This window comes from Copadichromis virginalis, linkage group LG7 (genome assembly GCF_057382275.1).
Source record: "Copadichromis virginalis isolate Kocher_CV1m ecotype Utaka linkage group LG7, C_Virginalis_male_GT1.1, whole genome shotgun sequence".
NCBI classification, from domain to species: Eukaryota; Metazoa; Chordata; class Actinopteri; order Cichliformes; family Cichlidae; genus Copadichromis; species Copadichromis virginalis.
Window position 1 is genome coordinate 28403619 of NC_140624.1, and position 24864 is coordinate 28428482.

Here is a 24864-nt window from a genome sequence, read left to right on the forward strand (position 1 = left end):
GCCGTGGTGTTTATGGTCAAAGTTAGGTTACATCAAGTGTAGCAGGGACGAGTTTGGATTTAAAGTGCTTAGATTAATTCACAGAATTCTACATTTACATAGGTGAAGTACATACTGTGGTATAAAGACAGCAGCACAGGTCAGCTGATCACACCATGAATATAAGAGTAAAGATAGTGAGTTTTGACTCTTTACCCCACAGTGAGCCAGTATAACTGATTCTAGGTTTCCCCACACCTGCTGAATTCCAGTTTAACGCCTGATTATTTTTTTCCAATATAAAGACAAACACATCCCCAGCTTTAAGTGCAAATAACATATGCACAATATTTCTGGTTTTAGCAATGATGCTGGGACAAAACATACTGACGTGAGAAATTATTTAAAGTATGGACACAACAATTTGTACAACAGAATAATATTCTGATTCTCGTGGAATATGTTTAAATTCTGAATAGAAATTAGAAGAATATATGAAATGGAAAACATGGTGGTGCTGCTCCTTCAGCCAAAACAAGTAAAAGGGAGAAAAACCCTGATCTGAAAGGGACTGAGAAGTGTTATAAAAAAGACACACAGAAGAAAAAAAAAAGTACTGTTGAGAGAAGTTGGTTAGGGGCTTTCCACTGATTTCAGTATTTTCTATCAAGCAGGTCTAGCAAATAATTAGAAAAGAAGACAGGATTTCTCTTTACATTTAAGCAATGGACGTTGAAGTATTCACTATTATGCATTCAGTTTGTGTGTCTGGCTGTAACGGTCACCCTCAAGCAGCTCACCTGGCAGGCATTGTACAACAGCTGGTGCTCAAACTTGCGGATATTGAGGATCTGCTGGAACATCTCGTAGAGTTGCTCTTTACTAAGGATGAGCTCTGAAACAGCACTTAGGTGTGCCCTCTGTGGTTGGCGCCACAGGTCCTCATCCCCTCTGTAGATAGCATCATACTTTGCAATCCAGGAACTGAGCACAGTCTCTTTGCTCAGCCCATCGATCTCAGGAAGGCTGCGGACACGGCGCTCAATGTTTTTCTTGAAAACCTCACGAAAGTCATTAGCTGAACAGCCACCGCTCTGAACCATCCGGGAAATACGCTCACTCTTTAGGAAGCCCTGCAAAGGAAAGACGGCATTACAATAATCTAAACGCGATTACACAAATGCATGAATAATTTTTTCTAGTTCAGCAGAGGAGAGCATATGTTGCAATTCAGAAATATTCATTAAATAAAAGAAACAGGAACAAGCCAAAGATTTTACATGAGAGTTGAAGCCCAAGATTTCAAATGCTGGACTTAGCAGTGGGCTCTCTGTCTCCTTAGCTTGGTCATTGTGGGCTAACTGCACTGAAACCTGAACATCCACCTGTTAGCTAAAATATTGGGATTTGTACAGCACTTTATAAAGGACCATGTGGAGGAGAGCCTGTTTGAGCCAGGTGCACTGGCGTTTCAGTGGACGAGCAAAAATAAATAAATAAACACCGTCCCTCTGTGTTGGACTTCTCCTGGTCAGTTGGACAAACCAACCAGGGCAAGCAGCTGACAGAGCATATGTCCACGAGATCCAATCAGCAGTTTTATGCAATTAAACAGTCTGTCTATTCTCAAGCATATCCAAACAGTTTACCACAAACATGAACAGGTTTCTTACCAAAGCACAAGGGTCAGTTCTTTGTGCTGATGTCCAGGATGTTGAAAAAACAAACAAACAAACAAAAAAAAAAACCCAACTCCTTAGTATAGGTTCCTTCACTTTATATTTGGATTTCACTTTTTCTCACTTCTAGTATGGTAAATGGCCTGTATTTGTATAGCGCTTTTCTAGTCCCTAAGGACCCCAAAGCGCTTTACACATCCAGTCATCCACCCATTCACACACACATTCACACACTGGTGATGGCAAGCTACATTGTAGCCACAGCCACCCTGGGGCGCACTGACAGAGGCGAGGCTGCCGGACACTGGCGCCACTGGGCCCTCTGACCACCACTGATATGAATCAGTATCAGTGAGGTAAGAATTTCTCAATAAAAACAAGGAAATAAGGTTTCCAAAAAGTATAGCAGCTCTTGTCGTTTTCTCCTTCTCTGTTTTTGTCCATCACATACATCTATTTCCCTACAGACATGCTGATGGATATCAAGATTTCTGATCATGCTATGTAAGAAACATACAAAGCCTATTAGTCTGTTAGCAGCAACCAAACCAACCAACAGCAGACCAACAAACCTAGTGAGGTCATTTAGTATTCGCACAGGATGACACTACAGATTCTCTGAAAGCTATAACTTTAAACTTTATTTCTTCAATCCAACTTCACATAGTGTTAAATCTATAACTTTTTTTTTAGACCAGTCATTTGTCTTTAAAGACAAATGCATCAAAACGACACTGTCAAGACTTAAGATGACGTATCAGCAGACGGCGCCTCGCCGAGACCAAAGTTTTAATTTGCGTTAAAAGTGCAAACTTCAAACTCTATACCAGTTTTTAAATTGTGTTGACAGGCCAACAAAAACTCGAGTTCTAAAAAAGAATTTCCAACATAATTTTTCGCAAGTACTGTTGTCACATTTACTGCAGGAACACGTGATAAATATTGGACTTTCTAAACACAGCGCTCACCTTGCTAGTGGAAAAATCCACCACATTAACAAATAAAAAAAAAAACACTATGTCAACCCGTGGTTAGTTGGTGTGTGTGTGTTCTACTTTGTACAGCACTTTGGTCAACCTGTGCTGTTTGTTTTTTTTGTTTGCTTTTGTTGTTTTGTTTTTTTTAAACACGTGCTTATAAATAAATTGATTGATTGATTAGTAACAAGTCATTCATTTTTGGAACAAGGATGCATCTAAAATGCATCTAAAAGAAACTTCCTTTCTTTCATCACAGCTGTCCTGTGCCAGATGTTCTATTGACCCACTGAGAGAGGCATCATTTTAGAAACATCAGGAACACTGAAGCTGAAGCTCATCGCAGGGATCAAGGACTCATCTTCGCCAGCAGCTCCCTGACAGGGAAATCTTAAAAGCTCCACCATAGGCCTGCCCCCGAAAATGGATAAACCCAGCATTTCATCAACACTGTGATGGAGACTTGCTTTACATATAATTTGTACTCATTCCTGTAGAAAGTTATATGTGTAAATATATATTATGCTCTACACTACTAGCAAAACACAGTTTGGAAGAATTGTAGATTAAAGTTTTTAGTTCAACATAAAAGTGATGACCTTTGACCTGTATCAGGTTTAAATTGTGTCAGAGAAAATCTCATGTCCTCTTCATGGAGCTGACTACATTCAGTGTTTAAAACAGAAGCTCTGCAGGTCTGAAATCAGCAGCTTTGTGAAACACCAAACTGAGGTCCCGTTAATGCTGATATCCAATGATGCTCTTTCTCTGCATTTGGCATGTGGAGGAGCTTTACCTCCTCCACACTGTCAGTGATGATTTTCTGTTGCACATTGAGAGTAAAGATTTCATCCATTAGGAAGTCAAGAGACTTTTCAATGTCCTCGACTTCTCAGCTGTCCAAGTCCTCCTCATGTTACTGGTGCCTGTATTTTCAGTTGTCAACATGTCATTATCATTTTCGGTACTTTGCATACATTTGTGATTTGTATGGAAGTTTATTTTAGCATACTGCTTTAGGTCTTATTGCCCGTTATTTGATTTCTATATTAGTGTGATGACCCACTGCACCCTGCCTTCCTTTTGGCTCATGTGTGTCTTGTTAGCAGGCATTGGAGAGGTGGAGTTCCCGTTTACAATCAGTGACACTGGCAACACCTGGGCCAGTGTACCAGGACTCTATATAAAAAAAGCCTTTAGGGCATAGTTTTAGTTGGCTCTGAGACACCAGGTTGGACTCTGGCTGCGTTAGGTTTGGTTTTTGCTTTTGACACTATTACATGCATCATCTTCCACTCATCCATTCCTTCACACACTACTGATGGTACTGATTACACACACCACTGTTTGTTTTTGACAGTAGGGTTTCTTTTCTGTTTTATTTGTTTTAAAAGAATAAAGCAGCTTGGAATACATTCCTAACCACGTCTGGGGTTTTCTTTGTCATGACCGTACGGCCCGGTTTGTGACAAGTGGGGGCTCGTCCATTTGGGTTTGATTTGATGGTTGCTGATTTGGTTTTGGTTATGTGGATCTGGTCTCAGTATGGTGGGTTTGTTGCTTGATTTGTGTGGTGCCTCAGGTTCATGTGGCATCAAGTAGGTGTGACTTCTTAGCAGTGATTGCAGGGTTCTCTGGGGTGGTAAGTGTTTTGTGGAGTCTCCCTTTGTAGGTGCAGCAGCGTGTTCCTTTTGGACTCGGTTTGTTTTTTTGGTTTGGTTTTTTTTTGTGTGGTGTGCGGTTAGAGCATTCGTCTCGGGGACACTTCCAGGGCTGTCAGGTGAGTACCCAGCTTGCTGGGGGCCTAACCAGGTTACTGGGTTGAGTGTTTAAAGAGCCTGCCGCTAATCTGCATGAAGACTAGGGTTATGGTGTAGGCAAGTTGGGGTAGGCAGGTTAGTAAGGGGGAGATTTCCACTTTAGCGAGAGATGTTTGTCTTTCGGGGCATGATTTGACCTGGGGAACCACTGTTTTTTTGCTTGTTTGTTTTCTGCTGTTTTTTTTCTCTTCCTCCTCTTTCCTTTGCTGCACTCTTTGAGCCTTGCAGCATCATGGCAGGTATAGAGGAGTTTGTTGCTGCACCTTGTGAGGATTTCCTGGATCGCTGCACTAAGGACCAGCTGTTGAAGGTTGCAGATGAGTATGATCTTGATTTGAGTGGGCTTGGGGATAAACGTCGCAAAGATACTGTGAAATCTGCGGTTAAGTTGCAGTTAGTTGAAAAGGGTGTTTTGGTGGCTGGGCAACAGAAAACTGGTCAGCCAGTAACTGTGCCATTGGGAGTTTTTCCGGGAAACTTGACTTTTGAGCAGCAAAAGGAGCTGATGTCATTGCAAATTTCTTTTGAAAAGGAAAAGCAAGAGTTGGAGCTGGAGAAACAGAAGATGGACATGGAAAAACACAAACTGGAGGCTGACAAGCAGGTGGAGATTGAAAGGTTGCGACGGGAGACTGAGCAGGCAAAGACAGATTTGCAGAATACTCGTTTAACTTTGGTTAAAGAGGGTAAGCTTTCAGGGGACGTCTTGTTGGATGAGGGGCGTTCATCTTTGTCATCTCCTGATATGGTGAGCAATTTGCGTCTCTTACCTAAGTTTAATGAGGAAGACCCTGATGTTTTTTCTTTTTCTTTGTTTGAACGTGTCGCAGAGGCAGGAAAGTGGTCAGATTCTGAACGGATTCTGCTTTTGCAGTGTGTGTTGTGTGGGAGGGCGCAAGAGGCATATGCATCATTGGGCAGTGATGGTTTGACGTACAAGTCTGTTAAGGACTGTGCTGTGTTGAAGGCGTATGAGTTGGTCCCTGAAGCTTATCGTCAACGGTTTAGGACACCGGAGAAGAAGGTTGCTCGGTCACATTTGGAGTTTGTGAGGGAGATAACGAACCATTTTAACCGCTGGTGTGTGGCTTCCGGGGTCAATAATTTTGAAGGCTTGTGTGATTTAATCATTCTGGAACAGGCAGGGATGTGTGTAATTATTGTCAGGAGTCTGGTCATTGGAAGGTGAATCGTCCCATCCTCCTGGCAAGAGACCGCTCTGGGGAGGGGGGGGGTAAACAGGGGAATCCTATTGCCCTAGCTGCAAGCCTTCCTGTTCCTTTGGGTTTGGACAGGGGGTATGGTGAGTACAAGGAATGTGACATGTTTGACGGGCCTAGGAAGTCTTTGATGCCTGTCTGGGGTGGGTTTGTTACCCTGCCTGGGGGGCACACGTAACGGTGTGTTCACACCGAACGCGATAGAGGCAGGCAGAGCGTCAGGCTTACATGTAAAGTCAATGGAAAGGCGCGCTGACCCGCGATTGCGGCTCCCGCGAAAATTCGGAAGCAGATTTGCGTCGCGAAAACGCCAAAACGCCTGAAACGCGCGTGAGTGTAGCGCGTTTCAGGCGTTTGACTCGCGAAAAAAAAACACGCGCGTGAGTTTATGTGTTGCATTTTGTGCATACACGCGTTTCGCGTCCCCCGCTCGAGTTGGAAAAATCTGAACTCCAGCGTCAAATCGCGCCGCGACAACCAATCAGGAGCCTGGTGACGTGGCTGTTACCTAGTTCAAAGGGGCAGATCCAGCCAAAGCCCTTTATTCTTCAATAGAAGGAAGGCTAATCAATGCCGTAGCAAACAACCCGGAGCCGTACGACACCAGCTGCTTTCTGTACCGAGACAGGAATATAAAGGACCGAGCTTGGAGGAAGATATGTAAAGAGATCGGGCAACCTGGTAAGTTCATTCATTTTTCTCAAGTTTTCTCTAAAGTTTTCACTGACCCGGGGAAGCCGCACAAAAGCTAGCAAGCCACCGCTATTTTCCCACTGACATACAAATACCGTTCTGCTTTTAGGCATGTTGTCATTTAGGAATATATTTTATTGTTTATTAATAAACAGCACACAGTGGTCCCGCTGTTCATCCGTCACTGCTTTGCTTTTTCGCTGATTTTTTATTGCACAGTACAGCATTGCATTCTGCAGCCTGATTGACAAATCTCCTGCGCTTGCCAAATTTATCATGTTTGGTTTTGATAACCATCGCGTCCAATAGAAAAAAACAGCACAAAAACACCCATAACTATGAGCCTCATTCGGAAATAGACACCTGCACCGCGAGGGAAAAAGGCGCACGAAAGTGGCAGGCAGATGAAGACAAACCGCGGCATAATAATACTTTTACGTTTTGCAATCTACAAAGGTTTGCACTTTGAGAATCAATTGTGAGAACTGTGACCAATGTTCATGTGTGTGTGTGGAAAACAGTGTATAAAGTGCGTGGCCAGGGGCTAGTTATTCTGAGAACCCCTGCTGCAATAAATGAGGGACCACTGTCTACTCTATGATTATTATATTCAACCTGTTAACATTTAATACTGTATTGATAGAACCAACTGATTCTGCAGCAGAGCATCCCCTGTTGCTTCTCCTGGCTCCCCAGTCCCTGAGCTCCTGCTGCTGCACCCACAGATATGTACAGCAAGCACTGATACCTTTTTAGTCGGTGGGATTGCCTGTGATGACCTTTACTAAATATCTACAACCAATCTGATTATATCCTGTTTTTGTTTTTTTCAATGTTGAAATTAAAATCTAGTAGCAGCCTTCTCATTTCTTTGTGTTTTGTGCTGTTTTACAGGCCCACAGGGGAGGACGGCTCCGAGGCAGATGAGGGACGGGTCCCAGGACGGTCCATCGGTGGTGGAGCTGGCCACCCTGGTGTCCCTGAAGAGGCCACACCAGTCTCCAATGGAGCATTTCCTCCTCAGCCTGGTTCCTGCTCTGGAGAGCAGCTGGTCCTTTTTATTCCTGTCTCTCTGTAAATACTTATATTTTATATATTTATGTTTAATGTATTTCTGTGTGAGAATTTTAACATTATTTCAAATAAATTTTTATAATGACTAATGTCTCAGTTCTACTACACAGCAAATGTTGGCACACGACTTGACACATGTAGAATTTATTTCATATTATACTAATGACAAAATATACTAATACAGTGGGATGCAGAAGTTTGGGCAACCTTGTTAATAGACATCATTTTCCTGTATAAATCGTTGGTTGTTACAATAAAAAAATGTCAGTTAAATATATCATACAGGAGACTCACACAGTGATATTTGAGAAGTGAAAAGAAGTTTACTGGATTTACAAAAAGTGTGCAATAATTATTTAAACAAAATCAAGCAGGTGCATAAATTTGGGCACCACAAAAAAGAAATGAAATAAATATTTAGTGTATATCAATGTGTGTGTCTCCTATATGATATATGGGGTGCCTTTGTCTGGACGTGCTTCCCATCCAGAGCTGCACAGCACAGAGGGAAGTTCCAGCGCTACTGGAGTCCCTCTGTGATGGAGCGCCAGTCTCCAGGTGAAGGCACAGCCATGAAGTCGTCCACTAGACAGTCCCAGATGGCCGTCGCTGCCTGGGGGGTGATCTGACACACCGACTCTGTAACTGAACGCTTGGTGCTGAAGGAGTCCGCGGTGACAAGGAACCTGGACAAAATTGTTCAAAATCAGTATTATGTGTACTGCAGTTACAAAATACATTATTCAAATTCCAAAATACTTTGGTGATGTCAGATATAAATCACAAAACTTAATCTTACATAAAACATTTTGTAATTATAAGGATAATTACAAAATGTATATTAGATAATATCTAAAACAGTTGTGTTTTGTTTTAACTTTAACATATCATAATTTGATTGGTAGCAACTTTCGCAACTACAGTGAGCCAATCACTCATAATTCCTAAACATGTCAATCAGGTAGGAATGAAGTGAGACATTAATAGAAATAAAGAGTTGTATGTTGACATGTAGCCCTTTCCTTGCTTAAATCATTAATATTTTTGAAAAATTAATCTGTGATAAGACAGCTTATCAAGATAGAACCATGTAACTAGAGATGAACCAAACTGTTCACAGTTTTATCTAACTCTGTTTTAATAAAGGCTGTGACCCCTGTTATAGAGTCTGACAGCTGCAGGGATTATATACAAATATTCAACTATCCCAGAATTAAACCAGGTCTAAATAAAAAGGAGTGAGTATCACTACAAAGGTTAACTCAGTGGTCCTAATGCTACAGTTTGATATCAGCAAACACCGAGAGCATTCACTGTTAGCATAGCACATCCATGTTAGCAGTGTATAAATGGATGGTTTAGCATATATTAGCACAGGTATCAATAAAGGACTACGTATTAAACACTTTTACTAACCTCAGGCAGACGGACAGGCGCTCTGCAGATGGGATTGAGCGCCTGTAGTCGGTGTCTAGGCGGGCGATTCTGGGACCGACGCGGGACAGCAGGTCCTCAAACTGGCCGAGTGAATGACGGTGATAGCGCTGGAATCGGCCGTCATCCAGGCGCAGCTCCTGGAGCAAGTGGTGAAACTCACCAAACTGCTCACGCTTCTGGAGGACCTGATGGACCCAGGTACGGCAAGGATGTCCTTTACGCCGCTACTCTGCTCTCCACAGTAAATAGAGAAGGGAGACTCTCTCTTCAAGCGCTAGCTCGACAGCTGCCATCTTGCAAAGATACCGGTCTTGCAAAACTTCCTCCCACATCCCTCCCACATTTCCGGTTCACGCGCGTTAAAATATGATATTTTGGGGCGCGATGGATTTTTCTTGGACACGCGTAGAGGTGCGAATGTGCACGCGTCAAGTTAGGGGCGTTTGGGGCTTTTTTCACGCGCCCATCGCGTTCGGTGTGAACACACCGTAAGTCTCAGTTAGGATCTTGAGAGACACTGGCGCTGTCAACTCTTATGCTGTGGGGTCCATTCTCCCACTTTCAGATGAGACAGCTACTGGGGATAAGATCCTTATGCGAGGAATGGGGATAATGGTGGTTCCGGTTTCGGTGCATAGGTTGAACACTGAGGGCGAATTGGTGAGGTTTTAGTGGGGGTTAGGCCTGCATTGCCAGTGGAAGGGGTGGATATCATTCTAGGTAATGATTTGGCCGGAGGTCAGGTGTGGGGAAAGGTGTCATCAGCACTAGTAGTTACGGATTCGCCTTCCAGGTTAGATCGGTTGGATAGTGCCAGCAGTCGTCACTTCTCTTACCCGGCCTGTGCTGTTACACGGGCAATAAGTAAAGGTGAGTGTACAGAAGCCGCTGTTAAGGATGAACCTGTTTTACTGACTTTGCCAGCTTCGCCTCTGGATGTGCCCCGCAGTGAGTTGATGAGTGCGCAGAGGGCTGACCCATCCTTGGAATGGCAGTTGGAGTCTGTGTTGTCAGCTCTGGAGGTGAAAAGTGTGGCTGGCTATTTTTTGCAGGATGGTGTTCTGGTGAGGAAGTGGGTGCCCCATGGGGAGGACTTTGGGGGGGGATCCAGTGTTCCAGGTAGTAATTCCATCAAAGTATCGTGGTCAGGTGTTGAACCTAGCTCATGATAGGTCAGGGCACTTGGGTGTGCGGAAGACATATGACTGAGTTTTGCGTCATTTTTTTGGCCACATTTGAAGAAGGATGTATCAATTAGCATCGCAGAGATGCATTATTGTTGTGCTTAGGAAAGTTGCCCAGCTGCCTAGTTTTGTGACATTGTATAAAACTTTCATGTTTAATGCAGCATTTATACAGTAGGACTTGTTGTTTTTTACATTGTTGTTTACAGTGTGTCTCCATTGTTTATATGGCAACCTACAGTGGGGCAAAAAAGTATTTAGTCAGCCACCGATTGTGCAAGTTCCCCCACTTAAAATGATGACAGAGGTCAGTAATTTGCACCAGAGGTACACTTCAACTGTGAGAGACAGAATGTGAAAAAAAAATCCATGAATCCACATGGTAGGATTTGTAAAGAATTTATTCGTAAATCAGGGTGGAAAATAAGTATTTGGTCACCTCAAACAAGGAAAATCTCTGGCTCTCCCAGACCTGTAACGTCTTCTGTAAGAAGCTTTTCTGTCCCCCACTCGTTACCTGTATGAATGGCACCTGTTTGAACTCATCATCTGTATAAAAGACACCTGTCCACAGCCTCAAACAGTCAGACTCCAAACTCCGCCATGGCCAAGACCAAAGAGCTTTCAAAGGACACCAGGAAAAGTATTGTAGACCTGCACCAGACTGGGAAGAGTGAATCTACAATAGGCAAGCAGCTTGGTGTGAAAAAATCAACTGTGGGAGCAATCATCAGAAAATGGAAGACATACAAGACCACTGATAATCTCCCTCGATCTGGGGCTCCACGCAAGATCTCATCCTGTGAGGTCAAAATGATCATGAGAACGGTGAGCAAAGATCCCAGAACCACACGGGGGGACCTGGTGAATGACCTGCAGAGAGCTGGGACCAAAGTAACAAAGGTCACCATCAGTAACACACTACAACGACAGGGAATCAAATCCCGCAGTGCCAGACGTGTTCCGCTGCTGAAGCCAGTGCATGTCCAGGCCAGTCTGAAGTTTGCCAGAGAGCACATGGACGATACAGCAGAGGATTGGGAGAATGTCATTGTGGTGGGGCGTGGTCTGCGGTGCCGTGCGGACGCACCTGCACGGCATCCGCAATCACGCCCGCCGTGTTATAACACGGGGACTCAGGGGTTGGTGTGTGTGTGTGGTGTGACGTGAATTAAATAAAGTTGGCTCTGAACGTTGCTCCGTGGTCCCGCCGTGCCTTATTCACGCCACAGTCATGTGGTCAGATGAAACCAAAGTAGAACTTTTTGGTATAAACTCAACTCGTCGTGTTTGGAGGAAGAAGAATACTGAGTTGCATCCCAAGAACACCATACCTACTGTGAAGCATGGGGGTGGAAACATCATGCTATGGGGCTGTTTTTCTGCCAAGGGGACAGGACGACTGATCCGTGTTAAGGACAGAATGAATGGGGCCATGTATCGTGAGATTTTGAGCCAAAACCTCCTTCCATCAGTGAGAACTTTGAAGATGAAACGAGGCTGGGTCTTCCAACATGACAATGATCCAAAACACACCGCCCGGGCAACAAAGGAGTGGCTCCGTAAGAAGCATTTGAAAGTCCTGGAGTGGCCTAGCCAGTCTCCAGACCTCAACCCCATAGAAGATCTGTGGCGGGAGTTGAAAGTCCATGTTGCTCGGCGACAGCCCCAAAACATCACTGCTCTCAAGAAGATCTGCATGGAGGAATGGGCCAAAATACCAGCTACTGTGTGTGCAAACCTGGTAAAGACATATAGTAAACGTTTGACCTCTGTTATTGCCAACAAAGGTTATGTTACAAAGTATTGAGTTGTATTTTTATTATATTATTATTAATAATAATAATATATTATTATTATATCATTTTATCCTGTCTTCCTTCTCTCACCCCAACCGGTCGCAGCAGATGGCCGCCCCTCCCTGAGCCTGGTTCTGCCGGAGGTTTCTTCCTGTTAAAAGGGAGTTTTTCCTTCCCACTGTTCCCAAAGTGCTTGCTCTTAGGGGGTCATATGATTGTTGGGTTTTTTTTCTCTGTATCTATGATGCGCCTTGAGGCGACTTATGTTGTGATTTGGCGCTATATAAATAAAATTGAATTGAATTGAATATTTTTGTTATTGACCAAATACTTATTTTCCACCCTGATTTACGAATAAATTCTTTACAAATCCTACCATGTGGATTCATGGGTTTTTTTTCACATTCTGTCTCTCACAGTTGAAGTGTACCTCTGGTGCAAATTACTGACCTCTGTCATCATTTTAAGTGGGGGAACTTGCACAATCGGTGGCTGACTAAATATTTTTTTGCCCCACTGTATGTAAATGAGTGTCTGAGCAGGATATGTTTGTTGATTTCTTTCAGTTTTACTCTGACAGCATTTTGAAGGAAACTTAATAAATAAACTTAATAAACTTAATAAGAAAATCTTAATAAATGAGACAATAGGCCTGTCAGCTTGAAACAGTAGAAGCTCCCAGCAAGAAAGCTGTTGCCACTAAAGATTCACATTTCAAATTAAGTAGTGCATCATCAATAACAATAACTCAGTAGAAATGAAAAATAGGATTTACTTATACTTATATATGTTTGCTACAGCATTCAAGGCAGTTTATAAGCATGAAAAGTTATCTTTTGTTTCATACTAGCCTCAGTCAGCTTTACAAAGAATAAAGATAGTTCTAGTTGTTTCATGTCAGCATTAATATTGACAAACTGGGTAAATTCACCACCTCTGTTGAAAACAAATAAGAAGGACACAGTCAAGTAACTATAAGAGTATATCGTCAGGTTGGTTCCACCTTTCTGTCAGACGGTTTGTGGGTCAGAAACAACATAACAGGAATTAAGGCAATGCCTGAAGAGAGTCCCTGTCCTGCCATAGAATTGTAAAGCTAAAATCTCATTTGTTTCTGTGAAAAATGTTTTACAAAACTCACTCAATCACTTTACCTCATAGTAGCTTCTCACGGCATTGCAGAAAGCTTCATCAGCCACAATTTGAGTTTCTCCATTGAGGAAAGCAAGAAAACGCTCCTTTACTGCCTGTAGCTGCTGCTTATTGACCTAAGAAAGACAACAATGAAGAACAGAGAGAAATGATACAGAGTGGTGGTAGAGAAGGGCATAATTATTATGAAGTGAGAGTTTAATATGAGGTGGTGGCGGTATGAATGAAAAACAAAACAAATATAAGCTTAAAGTCACTGTTAAAGTGCTAGCAAAAACCCGCTTTGTGGGAGGTTTTCAAATTCTTCATTCTGTTTTTTGTGGCAATTCAAACATAATTCCACCACGAATAAAAGTTGTGGTGACCGTTAAGCTACATACATGCAACACGTGTTGACTATAACACATCAAGCAAACGCAAACAGAGAATGTGGCATCTCATTTGCAAGGGCACGTTGAATACAAAAATATAAAGAACAGTGATTTATAATAAACCTCTGGTAAAAAAGAAAGATTTTAATTGCTTGGACGTTGCTTGGATTAACAAGGTCTGTGTCAAGTATTGAGGAACCAGGACACACTGATGAGAAGTGGGCTACTGGAACAAGAAGGCATAAGTGGAAAAGGAATGAGAATAGGGAGCTACTGGAATGCTACACGAGTAATCCCTGCAGAAGGGGTTACATGAAAAGTATGTGGGACCTATGGATTCTTTGACATCAAATATGTAAACTAACGGTAAAATAACTCGTTTCTCAGTGTTCCAACATCAGCAAGATGGCCACAACTGATCATGTGCTTAGAGAATAGCTCAGGCAGCAGAAACCCAAGAAAGAAGAGGAGCATAAAGAGGAGCCATTATGGAAGGACAGGCTGCTTTACAGCATATACAACCGCCAAACAGAACAAGTGATACTGAGAAATCCTACCAACGGCTGGACAAAGCTAGACTGAAAGACAGCACAGAGGCACTAATCATGGCAACATCGGAACAAGATCTAAGCACAAGATCAATAGATAGAGACTAGATTCTACCACACCAGGCAAGGCCCTAGTGCAGGTTGTGCAGAGATGCCACTGAAATAATCTGGGACATAACAGCAAAGTGCAAGATGCTAGCAGGCAGGGCTTACATGGAATGCCATGACCAAGATACTGGCACAGTATACAGGATCATCTGTTCCAAGTATGGCCTGGAACTCCCAAGGTCAAAATGGGATATGTCCTCTAGGGTGGCTGATAATGACCAAGCTAAGATCCTGTAAGATTTCCAGATACAGATGGACAAGCTGGTGATGGCTAACCAAACTGACATAGTAGTGGTGGAGGAAGATAGTATAGCTACATCTATGACTATGACTAAGTGATTGCAACATCAGGAAGGATTAGAAGCTTAATAAGCCCCAAGGGCTGAGAGAGGAACTAGAGAAGATGCGGAGGGTGAAGGTAACAGTGGTTCCTGTGGAGAATGGGGGTACTCGGGGCAGGCAGTGACCTCCAAACTGGGCAAGTGGCTACAGCAGGTCCCAGGAACAACATCTGAGATCTCTATCCAGAAGAGCACAGTCCTAGGAACAGCAAAGATACTGTGTAGGACCCATAAGTTCCCAGACCTCTGGTAGAGAACCAGATAAAATAGTCGGATGGCTCTGGGTTGATGAGGAATCCTAATGTTCAAACCATAAAAACATAAATCAATATATCTGATACTTATTCTGGATACTGTTACGTTGGTCTCCAATAACAATGTGAGGAATTATTTTCTGTGTAATGCAAGACGGGGGGAGACTCGTCATGGCAGATCCAGTCACTGAGAGAATAACCGAGCTATCAGTAATTCAACAAGACTATAGCTGACCAAAAGCTGACAACTGTCAGAATGCCCATTTTGCACAGTTTACTTCACTCACCACAAAATGGATTTGAATGCCACTCCAAACACCTCAAAACCATGTAGAGGTACGATTGTTTCATCCACAGACACCAACAATCTGTAGTGTACTGTCTAAACAAAAAGCCTGGCCCACTAATAACAATTCTTGATAATATCAAAGAAAACTCAAACAGTCCAACAACTCCCGTTAAACCCTCATTAAAGCACTCAGCAAATGGAGTTGGTCATGACCAGAGATGGGCAGTAACGCGTTACTGTAATCAGATTATTTTTTTCAAGCAACCAGTAAAGTCAGGGATTACTATTGCAAAAAAATTAGGTTCCTGCTACTTTCCCATAAGCAGGCTGCGTTACTGAGTTGCTAAACCACGATTTTGTTTGTGAGTGTCTCATTACAATGACAATTATGATAATAAAATATATCTGTTAATTAAACTGTTTATACACAACACAGGACCTTCCTTGATGGCACTCCCTCAGCTTGGATGTAAATAGTTCTTGTTGTGTGTGCACGTGTGTGTTTTAAAAGTTAATTCATGCATTTCCTTTCCCTCTTTCAAAAGAGGAGTAAAGGGCTAGAAGAACTGAGATAAAGAAAAATGCCCCCATTCTTTCTTCTGCTTTTTTTTTTAAACTAATCTTAGTCAATTACCTTTTTGTGTACTTGCTTTTTATGTTGTATCCATTTTTAGTATCACAAGAATAAGAAAAATTCCTGGTAGAAGCCTTTTGCAGAAGTGCTGTTTCCTAATAAAGAAAAGGAAAGGTTGAAAATGAACTTTGGTGAAAGTGTGGTATTAGTCACCACACGTTGCACCTTTAAGAGATAGAGATATTTTAACACTGACCTCTACAGCTGGCTATAATAACATAAACACGTTTTAATAAACTATTGCAAAAGTAAAAAAGGTAAAGTTTATCAGTTTGTCCACATCTGTCACCTTGTCACCAAACCTCAGTCAACAGCTCTTCAATTCTGCTTTTCAGGTCTGAAGTCCTCCAGATTTCACTCTTTATTTGCTCTGATTCGTTTTCCACACTCTTGAGTCTCTGCTCTGTTCAACTGTGGTTCCTCTGTTGCTCTGTACAACCAGCAATCTGTCAGGTTCCCCATATGTACATAATACACTCTCCCGTAGCCCAATACTCCATGCGTGACCCATTAAACCAGTAATGGCGACAGATGGCTAATGTGGCTATTGGGTAATTGTTCATAGTTGAACAGCTAATGTTAAGGTTTACTACTTAATTACTTCCCAAGAAGTAGATTCTGTTCATCTGGACATCACATTTTCTGTGGGAGAAACATTTCATCACTCATCTAAGGGACTTCTTCAGTCTCAGCTGACTGCAGGTTCCCCCAACCTTATAAACAGTCCTATTGAACATCATATCATGAAGTGCCCTGAGTAAATGTGGTTATCCCAGTTGGACATTTGTGAAAGCTGGGAAGCCACCTAAAGAATGCTCCAGAGAGAGATAAGGATAGCTGCTGCATAAGTGACAACCTTTAGTGATCCCAGCAGTATCAGAACAGCTGAGATACATTTCTGTAAGTACCTCGTCTCTGTGGCTTTCAAACCTAAAACACTGCGCAAAAATTGGTCCACCCTAAAGATCTGGTCACCTGGCACAAGTAGAGTAATATAGTGTACGCTGTTAAGTGCCAAATAAATTAAAAATAAACCACTGGTGAACCAATAACTGGTGAAACCAAAATAGCTTATTGGCTAAATGTTGGAAAGACTTTGAAGAGCAAAATTACTGCACAAGAAGGCTCCATCTCATCTGTGAGACAAGGTGGTACTTTTGTTATGTCTTGGTATTTATGGTTGCAAGAAACACACTGACATTTCTTCAGTTTTGGAAAAAACATCAGGATGAATGCAGAAGTAAAAACACTGACAGCCACCAGTGCTACCCCTCAGCCTCCCAGTAGACACACCTATCACATCAGTTTCAAAGTCCTACTTCCTTGACCTCTGACCTTGAGGTCAAGGTGACAGATTCAAACTCGGTATATTCTTGGTATATGCACCTATGGTATCAATATGAAGCTCTTATGTTGCCTCATTCTCAAGTTGTCACATTCACAAACTTAGCTCTTCATGCCACCTGCACACACAGCTGACAACACTACCCCATCAACCTTTTATGACTGAGTCACTTATTCAACTAAATGCAATCAAACACATCTGATGACTTTTAATCAACCTGTCGGAAAGCTATCCTTGTCGCGTAAGACAGGAGTGGCTTCATAGTGCAGTGGTTAACACAATCTAAATGCTTACTAAATCTAGATTGTGGCAGGAGCTATCACAGCCTAAACATTAAAACTGTAAAATTAATTCAGCCGGTAATAATGTATGATCAGTAACTCCTTGTATTATGAGGGGTATAATAATACACAAACTAGATAGTTAAAATGGAGTCAAGTTCAGTGAAGCTGAGAAAACAGAGATATGAAATAGCTTAATTTTTATTTTATTTTCGATTTTCATGGTGATGCTCATGTCCACTTCTCTCCCTACAATAATTTGTTATTCTACTTTTTCTAACTTGTATTATTTAAAAACAACAACAACAAAACTGCTCCCTCTGTCAGCTATAAATCAATAACATCAAATGAGGCATGTAAGAGTGTGCTGTAAATTGATTAACTACAATAAAGAGGCTGACGTCACATGCCTACAGCAAACAGAGTTTATTGAAACAGGACCTGAAGGAGTCACTGAGTGGCTGAAGGAGAAATTCTGACAGACTACTCCTTGGTTGTGACTGCAATGTTTGTCAAAAACAATTCTCTAACTATCACGTTTGGCTGGAGCTGGAAACCATAGTCCTTCATAGTCGCCTCTGTCAGTGCGCCCCAGGGTGGCTGTGGCTACAATGTAGCTTACCATCACCAGTGTGTGAATGGGTGGATGACTGGATATGTAAAGCGCTTTGGGGTCCTTAGGGACTAGTAAAGCGCTATATAAATACAGGCCATTCCAATGAATTTGGCTTAGTTTCTGTTCCATTCTTCTCCATTTGCTACAGGTTCTCCAGCTCACAGCAGATCACCAGATAAGAACAAGGTCTACAGTCACCTGCTGCAGTGTATGATGGAGACGTTAGAGTTTGACAATGAAACACGTGTTTCTGGAGAGGAAAAGGACCTGAACAACAAAACTTTGTCAGCCTGCCAAAAGAAAAAACACAAGAGGGAAAGGCCATGTCTAGCTCGCTAATGGCAACGCAACATTCAAAATAAGGACAAGGAGATTTTCAGTCATAAACAGAGTGAATGTTGTTGTCTCAGATGAAATTGTTAAAATGTAAAGTTTATGTGAGGAAAACACTTGACTGAGTGAAAGAACTACACCCAGCTAAAATAACTTAAAGATTTAGGCTAAAAGGAAGTTGGCCAACTCCCAAAAATACATTAATAATAATTATTGAAACATTTTTGTTTAACAAATTATTAAAAATAACAGAAAAACTATATTTTTGACAAATAAGAAGACACAGGCTCACTGTGCACTATAAAAAGACAGATCATTTTATCTGTCTACAAAACGTCCATTCTGAGCCTGAAAAATGACTTTCGTCATATTAGCAATTTTGCTGACAGTTCTGTAAGAGTTTCTTCAAAGAACCAGCTCTGTCTCTTTCCATCTGCCTATGAGCTTGATACTCAACTTTTTGATAACAGTTTTCATGTTAGACCTAGCAAGCCGTACTAACCTGACAGTCAAGTAGTCATTTCTGTTCTACGTCTTTGATGTATAAAAGAAATGACCAGGATTCACATTTTGTCTTGTAATTACTAAATTAACGCTTATGATGCAACTGCTCCGATATAATACACTCTCCATCATTGTTATTTTTGCTGTGGATTGTGTGAAACTAATATAGACTATCCAAGAACCTAAACAATGGAATCCAAAATGTAGTAAAATAAACACTATATAGATATATAAATAACATAAATATCTTATTTTAATTACTGGCATATAGATGAGAGAAAGCGAGAGACAGAGACTGTTGGGTGAACTCCATTCACTCCTACACAGCAAATTCAAAAGTGTTAAATGTTTTGGTGTTAATAGTCTTCTTGCAAAAGTAGAGTTAATTTTACTCTAAGCAGAGTCACATTCTTTTAATGTAACTCTGAGGTGTAAAATGATAGTAGTTAAAATCGAGTGTTAAAAATGAGTGTTTCTCTGTCAAATCTGGAGGTGTTACAATGGAAACATTAACTCTTGACCTCTTAACTCTGAACTCCTACAGGGGCTATGACACCAACAGAGTAAATTCACAGACTCCGCCCCCAGCACCATAGGCTCCAATCGAAGCTGAAGTGAAGCCGTTTCAGAACATTTTGCTCTACATATTTGAGTTGTTTGCCATGCTTGGTAAGTCATTTTTTCAAAGATTGTTTCAATTATTATTATGAGCTTTTACTTCTGTGGCTCTTTGGAGTTGAGACAAAGCTGTGTGAAAGGCATTAGCCATGTTGCTCGCTGATAGCATAATATTCTGTTTTAGCTAGCTGAAAGGTATTGTTTGCGGGCAAATACCACAGCCTTGAAAAAAAGCTTGCATGTGAATTTTCAGTCAAATTTTTGGTCAAATACACCTAAAACAATGTCTAGAATGTGAAATGTTGGTATAATGGTGCTACTTGAAGCCTGAAAACGATCGCCCATGAAAAAAACGAGCAAACAGCAGTAGCAGACGTCCTGACTGGATTCTACGTTAGCATTTAGATCCCTCCAGAGTTTTGTGCACACGGTTTAGGTAAAAATGAAAAAGGTTGAGGTTTTACATTTAGTTCAGTATTACCTGTTGCCTGTGTCCTTGTCTTTTGGGAAAATACTTTACACAAGTAATGGCTCAAAAAGGATTCCTTTTTTTTTTTTTTTACTGTGCTGCAATTGTTTACTGGATTATTTGTGCCATTAATTAGTGTCAACTAATTTTTATTCGATCTCCGCACAGGATATGCTTGTGAAGATGGAATATGGGGGAGAGCAGAAGTGCGTTGAAGTTCCACAAAGGGATGAATGAAGGACATGCATATTGTATGGAAGAAATATGTGATGAGAATGCTGTTATTTGCATTTACCATGTCAGACCTTTTGATAAACAAAATTCTAATGAAAGTGAGAACATGTATACTGTTACATCTTTTAGAAAATGTTTTCAAATTGTGGTGCACAGTTCAGAATAAATGTTTTTCAAAAACCATTGCATCTTTTTAGTAAATGTTTATTTCCAAAAGAAATTTCTAGAAATTCAGAACAGTAAAATTCCCGCTTTTTAGAATGAATTAGACCCTGGCGGGTCGCGGAGGGTGGGAGTGCCTACTGGGGTCAGCGGGGGAGCTGGCCCCAGGGAGGGGTTACCTGCCCCTCCCTTCCTTCCCTCCCCATCTCCAGCTGCCTCCCTCTTCCCGCTCCTCCACAACCACCCACACATGCAGGGCCTTGGAGTGGGGGTATGTCACCAGGGTGCAGAGGAGGCTACCCCCCCCCCCCCTGTCCCCTTCTGGCTGCCTCTGCCTCAATTTTATCCCACAACTTAGACATTCACATTATTCACACTCTCATTACACATACATATAGGATCTTGGGGGTGGGCACAATCACGGAGTCCAAATCACCATCAGGGTGTACACCTCACCCCTGACGTCGTTGCCCACCTCTCAATTTTAAATACACTTAGTCATTGAGGGTTAGCAGGAGGGACTATGCGCTTACCTGCTGCTCTCTGGCAGGTAGCTCCATGCCCTCCTGGGTTTTAATTGCACCTTAGAACACATATGCATCAACACTACAATGAGCGGGTGGAGGGAGGTTTGGAGTCTTCTCCCACCCCCATTCTCTGCGGCCTGCTGGAGCGGGAGGGCTAGTAGGAGGAGTTGGCCGTCCGACTGCGGTCTGGGGTGTGGGGCCTCCCTGCTGCTGCGGAGTCGGGGTGGTCTGCCTCTCCCCACCGCAGGGAAAAGGGTAACACCACCTGGGTCTGGGTGCAATTCCCCCCTCCAGGGGCAAGGGTACCTAGACCCGGTTTGTAGAGTACGCTTGGGGAGTGTGATTGTGTGTACAGCGTCTCTTTATGTCTGTCTCCACGTTGGTTGAGTGTGGAGTGAGTGCATATGAGAGCATGAGGGTGGGAATGAATGTTTGTGTCTGTGTGTGCCTGTATGTCTGTGTCTATATGTCAGGTTGGGTATCAGACGCCACCTCTCTGGGGACACCTCAGGCCCTCCAAGGTTTGGAGGCCTATCTCCACCCACCACCACTTCCCCTGCCGGTGGCGGACTCCCTCAGGTGTCGGTGTGTTGGTGGTTCTTTGTGTCTGGGGGTGGGCGTCCGGGTACACACCGGCTCACTCCTTGGCGGCCGCTTGTCGGGGCCTGGGGCCTGGGGCTCGCTCGGGCCCCTTTGGAGGTGGGGTGCCCCCGGCCTCTCGGCCTAGGGCTCGGTCACTCAGGCGCAGCTGGGGGCCGGCGGAGCTCACGGGCGCGTCACTGCAACCCCCCCTGGCTTCTGCTCCGCGACTGCTGAGTGAGCCCTCATCTGGGACTCTCCTTAGCTCTTACTGGAACAGTGGCGCGGCTGCCCCTCTGTTGGTCTTCCATGGTCTCTTGTGTTCTGGGGGCCTCTGGATGTCTGGAGTTTTGATCTCCTCCATACCCGCTTCACACCCTGGAGGACGGGGCTGTGGCCCCCCCACACTCCCTAGCAGATCATTACATGGAGAAACCTTTGGAATGCAAGCATGCTGATCCACACAGGTATGCACACATGGGTATTCACAGACGCGGACTAAAGCTTTCTTGGCTGCTGCCTCAAAGCACACTGTGCGCTGTCTATCTTGCGTGCTGCACAATATCGTTTATTACTTAGTAAATACTGATATCTATGACTAGCTAGTTTATTGTGATGGTGCTTTGTTTTCTCTATTATTATGTTGCTCTTTGTTGTTTGCTGTCTCCTCTGTTTGTTTGTTTGTTTGTTTGTTTTTTCTCCATACAGGTGACCCAGGAGTTTTTTTTTGTTTTGTTTTTTTTTTGGGTCTCTTCCCCCCCCTTCTCACCGTCTCTTCTCCCCTTGGGTTTTCTTTCTTTCTCTCCCCCTCTCTCTCTCATTCATTCCCCCTGTCCTATTTATTAAAAAAAAAAAAAAAAAAAAAAAAAAAAAAATGACAAAGGATGAACTGAAGCTCTGCCATCACGTAATGTCGCATACTGCTGTTTCTGATGTCATTTAAAAAAAAAAAAAAAAAAAAAAAAATAGAATGAATTAGAAGATAACTCTTACGTAGTTAAACTAAAATACTCTTTGAGAGTTAATATATAAACTCTTAACACCAAGTGTTAAATTATCAACTCCAGACAGATTTGGTGTTTAACACTAAATCAGAGTTAACGTACCAACTCTCTAAAAAGAGTTAAATTAACACTCTCTGGTGTGGACCCATATAGACACTTTAATAGTGTTGAAATCAAATCCGACAGTATTAATTTGGACATGCTGGATTTGCTGTGTATCAGCAGAGAGAGAGTGGCACACTGCGCTCTAAAATCATGAAATTATCTCAATAAACACCACCTCTGCTTTCATCGAGGAAATAAAACACGGATAAATTTTCAGTTCTGACTTAGTTTTCTAGTATTTTTCTACTTTCAACAGAAAATGTTATTTGCTCCGTCAAGTGACGTCATACACTGCGTTACTCACACACACCATAAAGAATATATTCATACTGTAAAAACAAAAGCTAGAAAAACACATCCATTAATTACAGATGATGTATTTCTTAACAATTTTCATGACAGATGAATTTTTTGTTTTCCTTTTTATTCTTGCTGACGCTTCCGTTGTGAATATCTCAAAAACAACAGGAGGCTCGCATGGTTAGAAGTTGCTCAGCAGAGGATGAGGATTGGTCAAAAAACATAACACGTGTTAACTTACAAAAAAGGAAAGCACATAGCATTTTATTTAAATATATATTCTTTTAATAATTCAAAACAAAAGCTAATGCTATGCTAGCTTCTAGCTTTGCTTGACAGTTTATAGAACAAGCCTGTTGACATACACCCCGAAAAACTTAATAGTCAACCAAAAACAGCTGGAAACCTGTGTGGTTATTACAGTAAACTTGGCTGTCTTTTGTCAAAGGAACTTGCAAAGAAAAGCGTCTGGACTTCTTTAAGTTGCTTGAAGACGTTTCACCTCTCATCCGAGAAGCTTCTTCAGTTCTAAGGTCAAATGGTGGAGAGTCCCAGATATAAACCTAGTGGGAGTATCCCCCCACAGAGGGACAAAAGGACCCCCTGATGATCCTCTAATCGCCTGAGTGAAACGTCTTCAAGCAACTTAAAGAAGTCCAGACGCTTTTCTTTGCAAGCTCCTTTGACTACGATGACCTGGATGACTGAGAACCTTCACAGACATATTGCCGTACATTTTGGGAGGAACACCCTTCAACTGGTGCGGGAGTATGAAAGGGAACCAAGGAAACTAGCGGATTATAGGAACCATCTCCGTTTCAACCTAAGATGTAGACAAAGCAGAGTTGTTCCTAAGAGCCTGCGCCTTGGATCCACGGTCAGGGGATACAGAGCAGACTTGATTCTACAGAGAGCACAAAATCACCTTTTAAGTGAAAGGATAAGACAGGTCCATTTCACCATAGATGCCCTCCAGATCAAGATCAGCCAGACTCTGCAGGAACTGGAAATCCTTCTACCCTCTCCAATCTTAGAAGAGGTTTACAAGTTTGTGGACAAGGCTCAGCGGGTCCAACACTCTAAAGGAAAAGAAAGACAACGCAGGACATTTCACACCTTGCTTTCAAAAACACACACTCCTCATCCTGAACCTACACAACCCAGAGAAGAAAACACACCTGATGCCAGTCAGGAGAAATGGGTTAAGAACTTTTCAGACAGGATTCTCACTGAACCTGAAAAGAGAGTATTAGCCAAAGGACTCAATTTTGCCATTTCTCCACAACAGTTGCCCATAGTGGACCTCATCACAGCCACAGAATCTGCCATACGGATTAATAAATTATCACAGACAGAAGCAGAGCAAATCAGGATGAAAGTCTCAGCCACGCTCTCCAGTGCCAAAGTCCCTCCATCCAACCTCACAATACAGGAAAAGAAGGCCGTCGCTTCCCTGAGCAAAGACCACAACATCACTGTTTTACCAGCTGATAAGGGAAGATGCACCGTGGTCCTAAACACTACAGATTACCATACAAAGATCACTACTCTCCTCAGTGACAACAATACCTACGAAGCCCTAAAGCGAGACCCCACAAGCAGCTACAAAAAGAAAGTTATAGCTTGCCTTCAAGACTTTGAAAGGGACAAAATTATTGACCGCCTTACATATCACCGCCTTTATCCAGGGGATGCCATGCCCTGCATCTATGGACTTCCTAAGATCCACAAGGAAGCTGTCCCACTCAGACCCATAGTCAGTAGCATAAACTCAGCCACTTACAACATTGCTAAACACCTTGCTACCATCCTTGCGCCTCTCGTGGGGAACACCCCGCAGACCACGGCCTCTCACCGCAGACCACGGCCTCTCTGTGTGAGGATCTAAACGTATTCTACGCTAGATTCGACACAGCGAACACCATGAGACCGGACAGTGTGCGCACCGCGGATGACGTCAGTGCGCACACTGTGTCTGAGGAGGATGTGCGGAAGTGCTTCAGGAAGGTGAACGCGCGCAAAGCTACTGGTCCGGACGGGATTCCCGGCCGCGTCCTCAAGTCATGCGCGGCTCAGCTGGCTGGAGTGTTCACACACATCTTCAACCTTTCCCTCTCTCTGTCTGTTGTCCCAGCCTGCTTCAAAATGGCCACCATCGTCCCTGTACCCAAATCCTCCACCATCTCCTCATTGAACGACTGGCGACCTGTAGCCCTGACCCACATCGT

The 24864-nt window shown here is 42.8% G+C and overlaps 1 protein-coding gene and 2 long non-coding RNA genes across 4 annotated transcripts in view; 1 reads left to right on the top strand and 2 right to left on the bottom strand.

The window, feature by feature from the left end:
• The window catches only part of cadps2 (Ca++-dependent secretion activator 2), a 194142-nt gene that overhangs the window by 151235 nt on the left and 18043 nt on the right, over window positions 1-24864 (bottom strand). For both annotated transcript variants that reach the window (XM_085462837.1, XM_085462838.1), the window contains exons 2-3: window positions 13017-13130; window positions 780-1112 (exon numbers count right to left, since the gene is read on the bottom strand). In XM_085462837.1, the coding sequence (XP_085318963.1) occupies window positions 780-1112; window positions 13017-13130 (447 nt within the window). The remainder of the gene's footprint in view (window positions 1-779; window positions 1113-13016; window positions 13131-24864) is intronic.
• Window positions 6066-7826, top strand: LOC146705223 (uncharacterized). The gene is made up of 2 exons (XR_014921311.1): window positions 6066-6356; window positions 7012-7826. It is a non-coding gene; the product is annotated as an uncharacterized LOC146705223 (long non-coding RNA).
• LOC146705224 (uncharacterized) lies at window positions 7571-9361 on the bottom strand. The gene is made up of 2 exons (XR_014921310.1): window positions 8859-9361; window positions 7571-8128 (listed from the first exon to the last, which is right to left on the bottom strand). It is a non-coding gene; the product is annotated as an uncharacterized LOC146705224 (long non-coding RNA).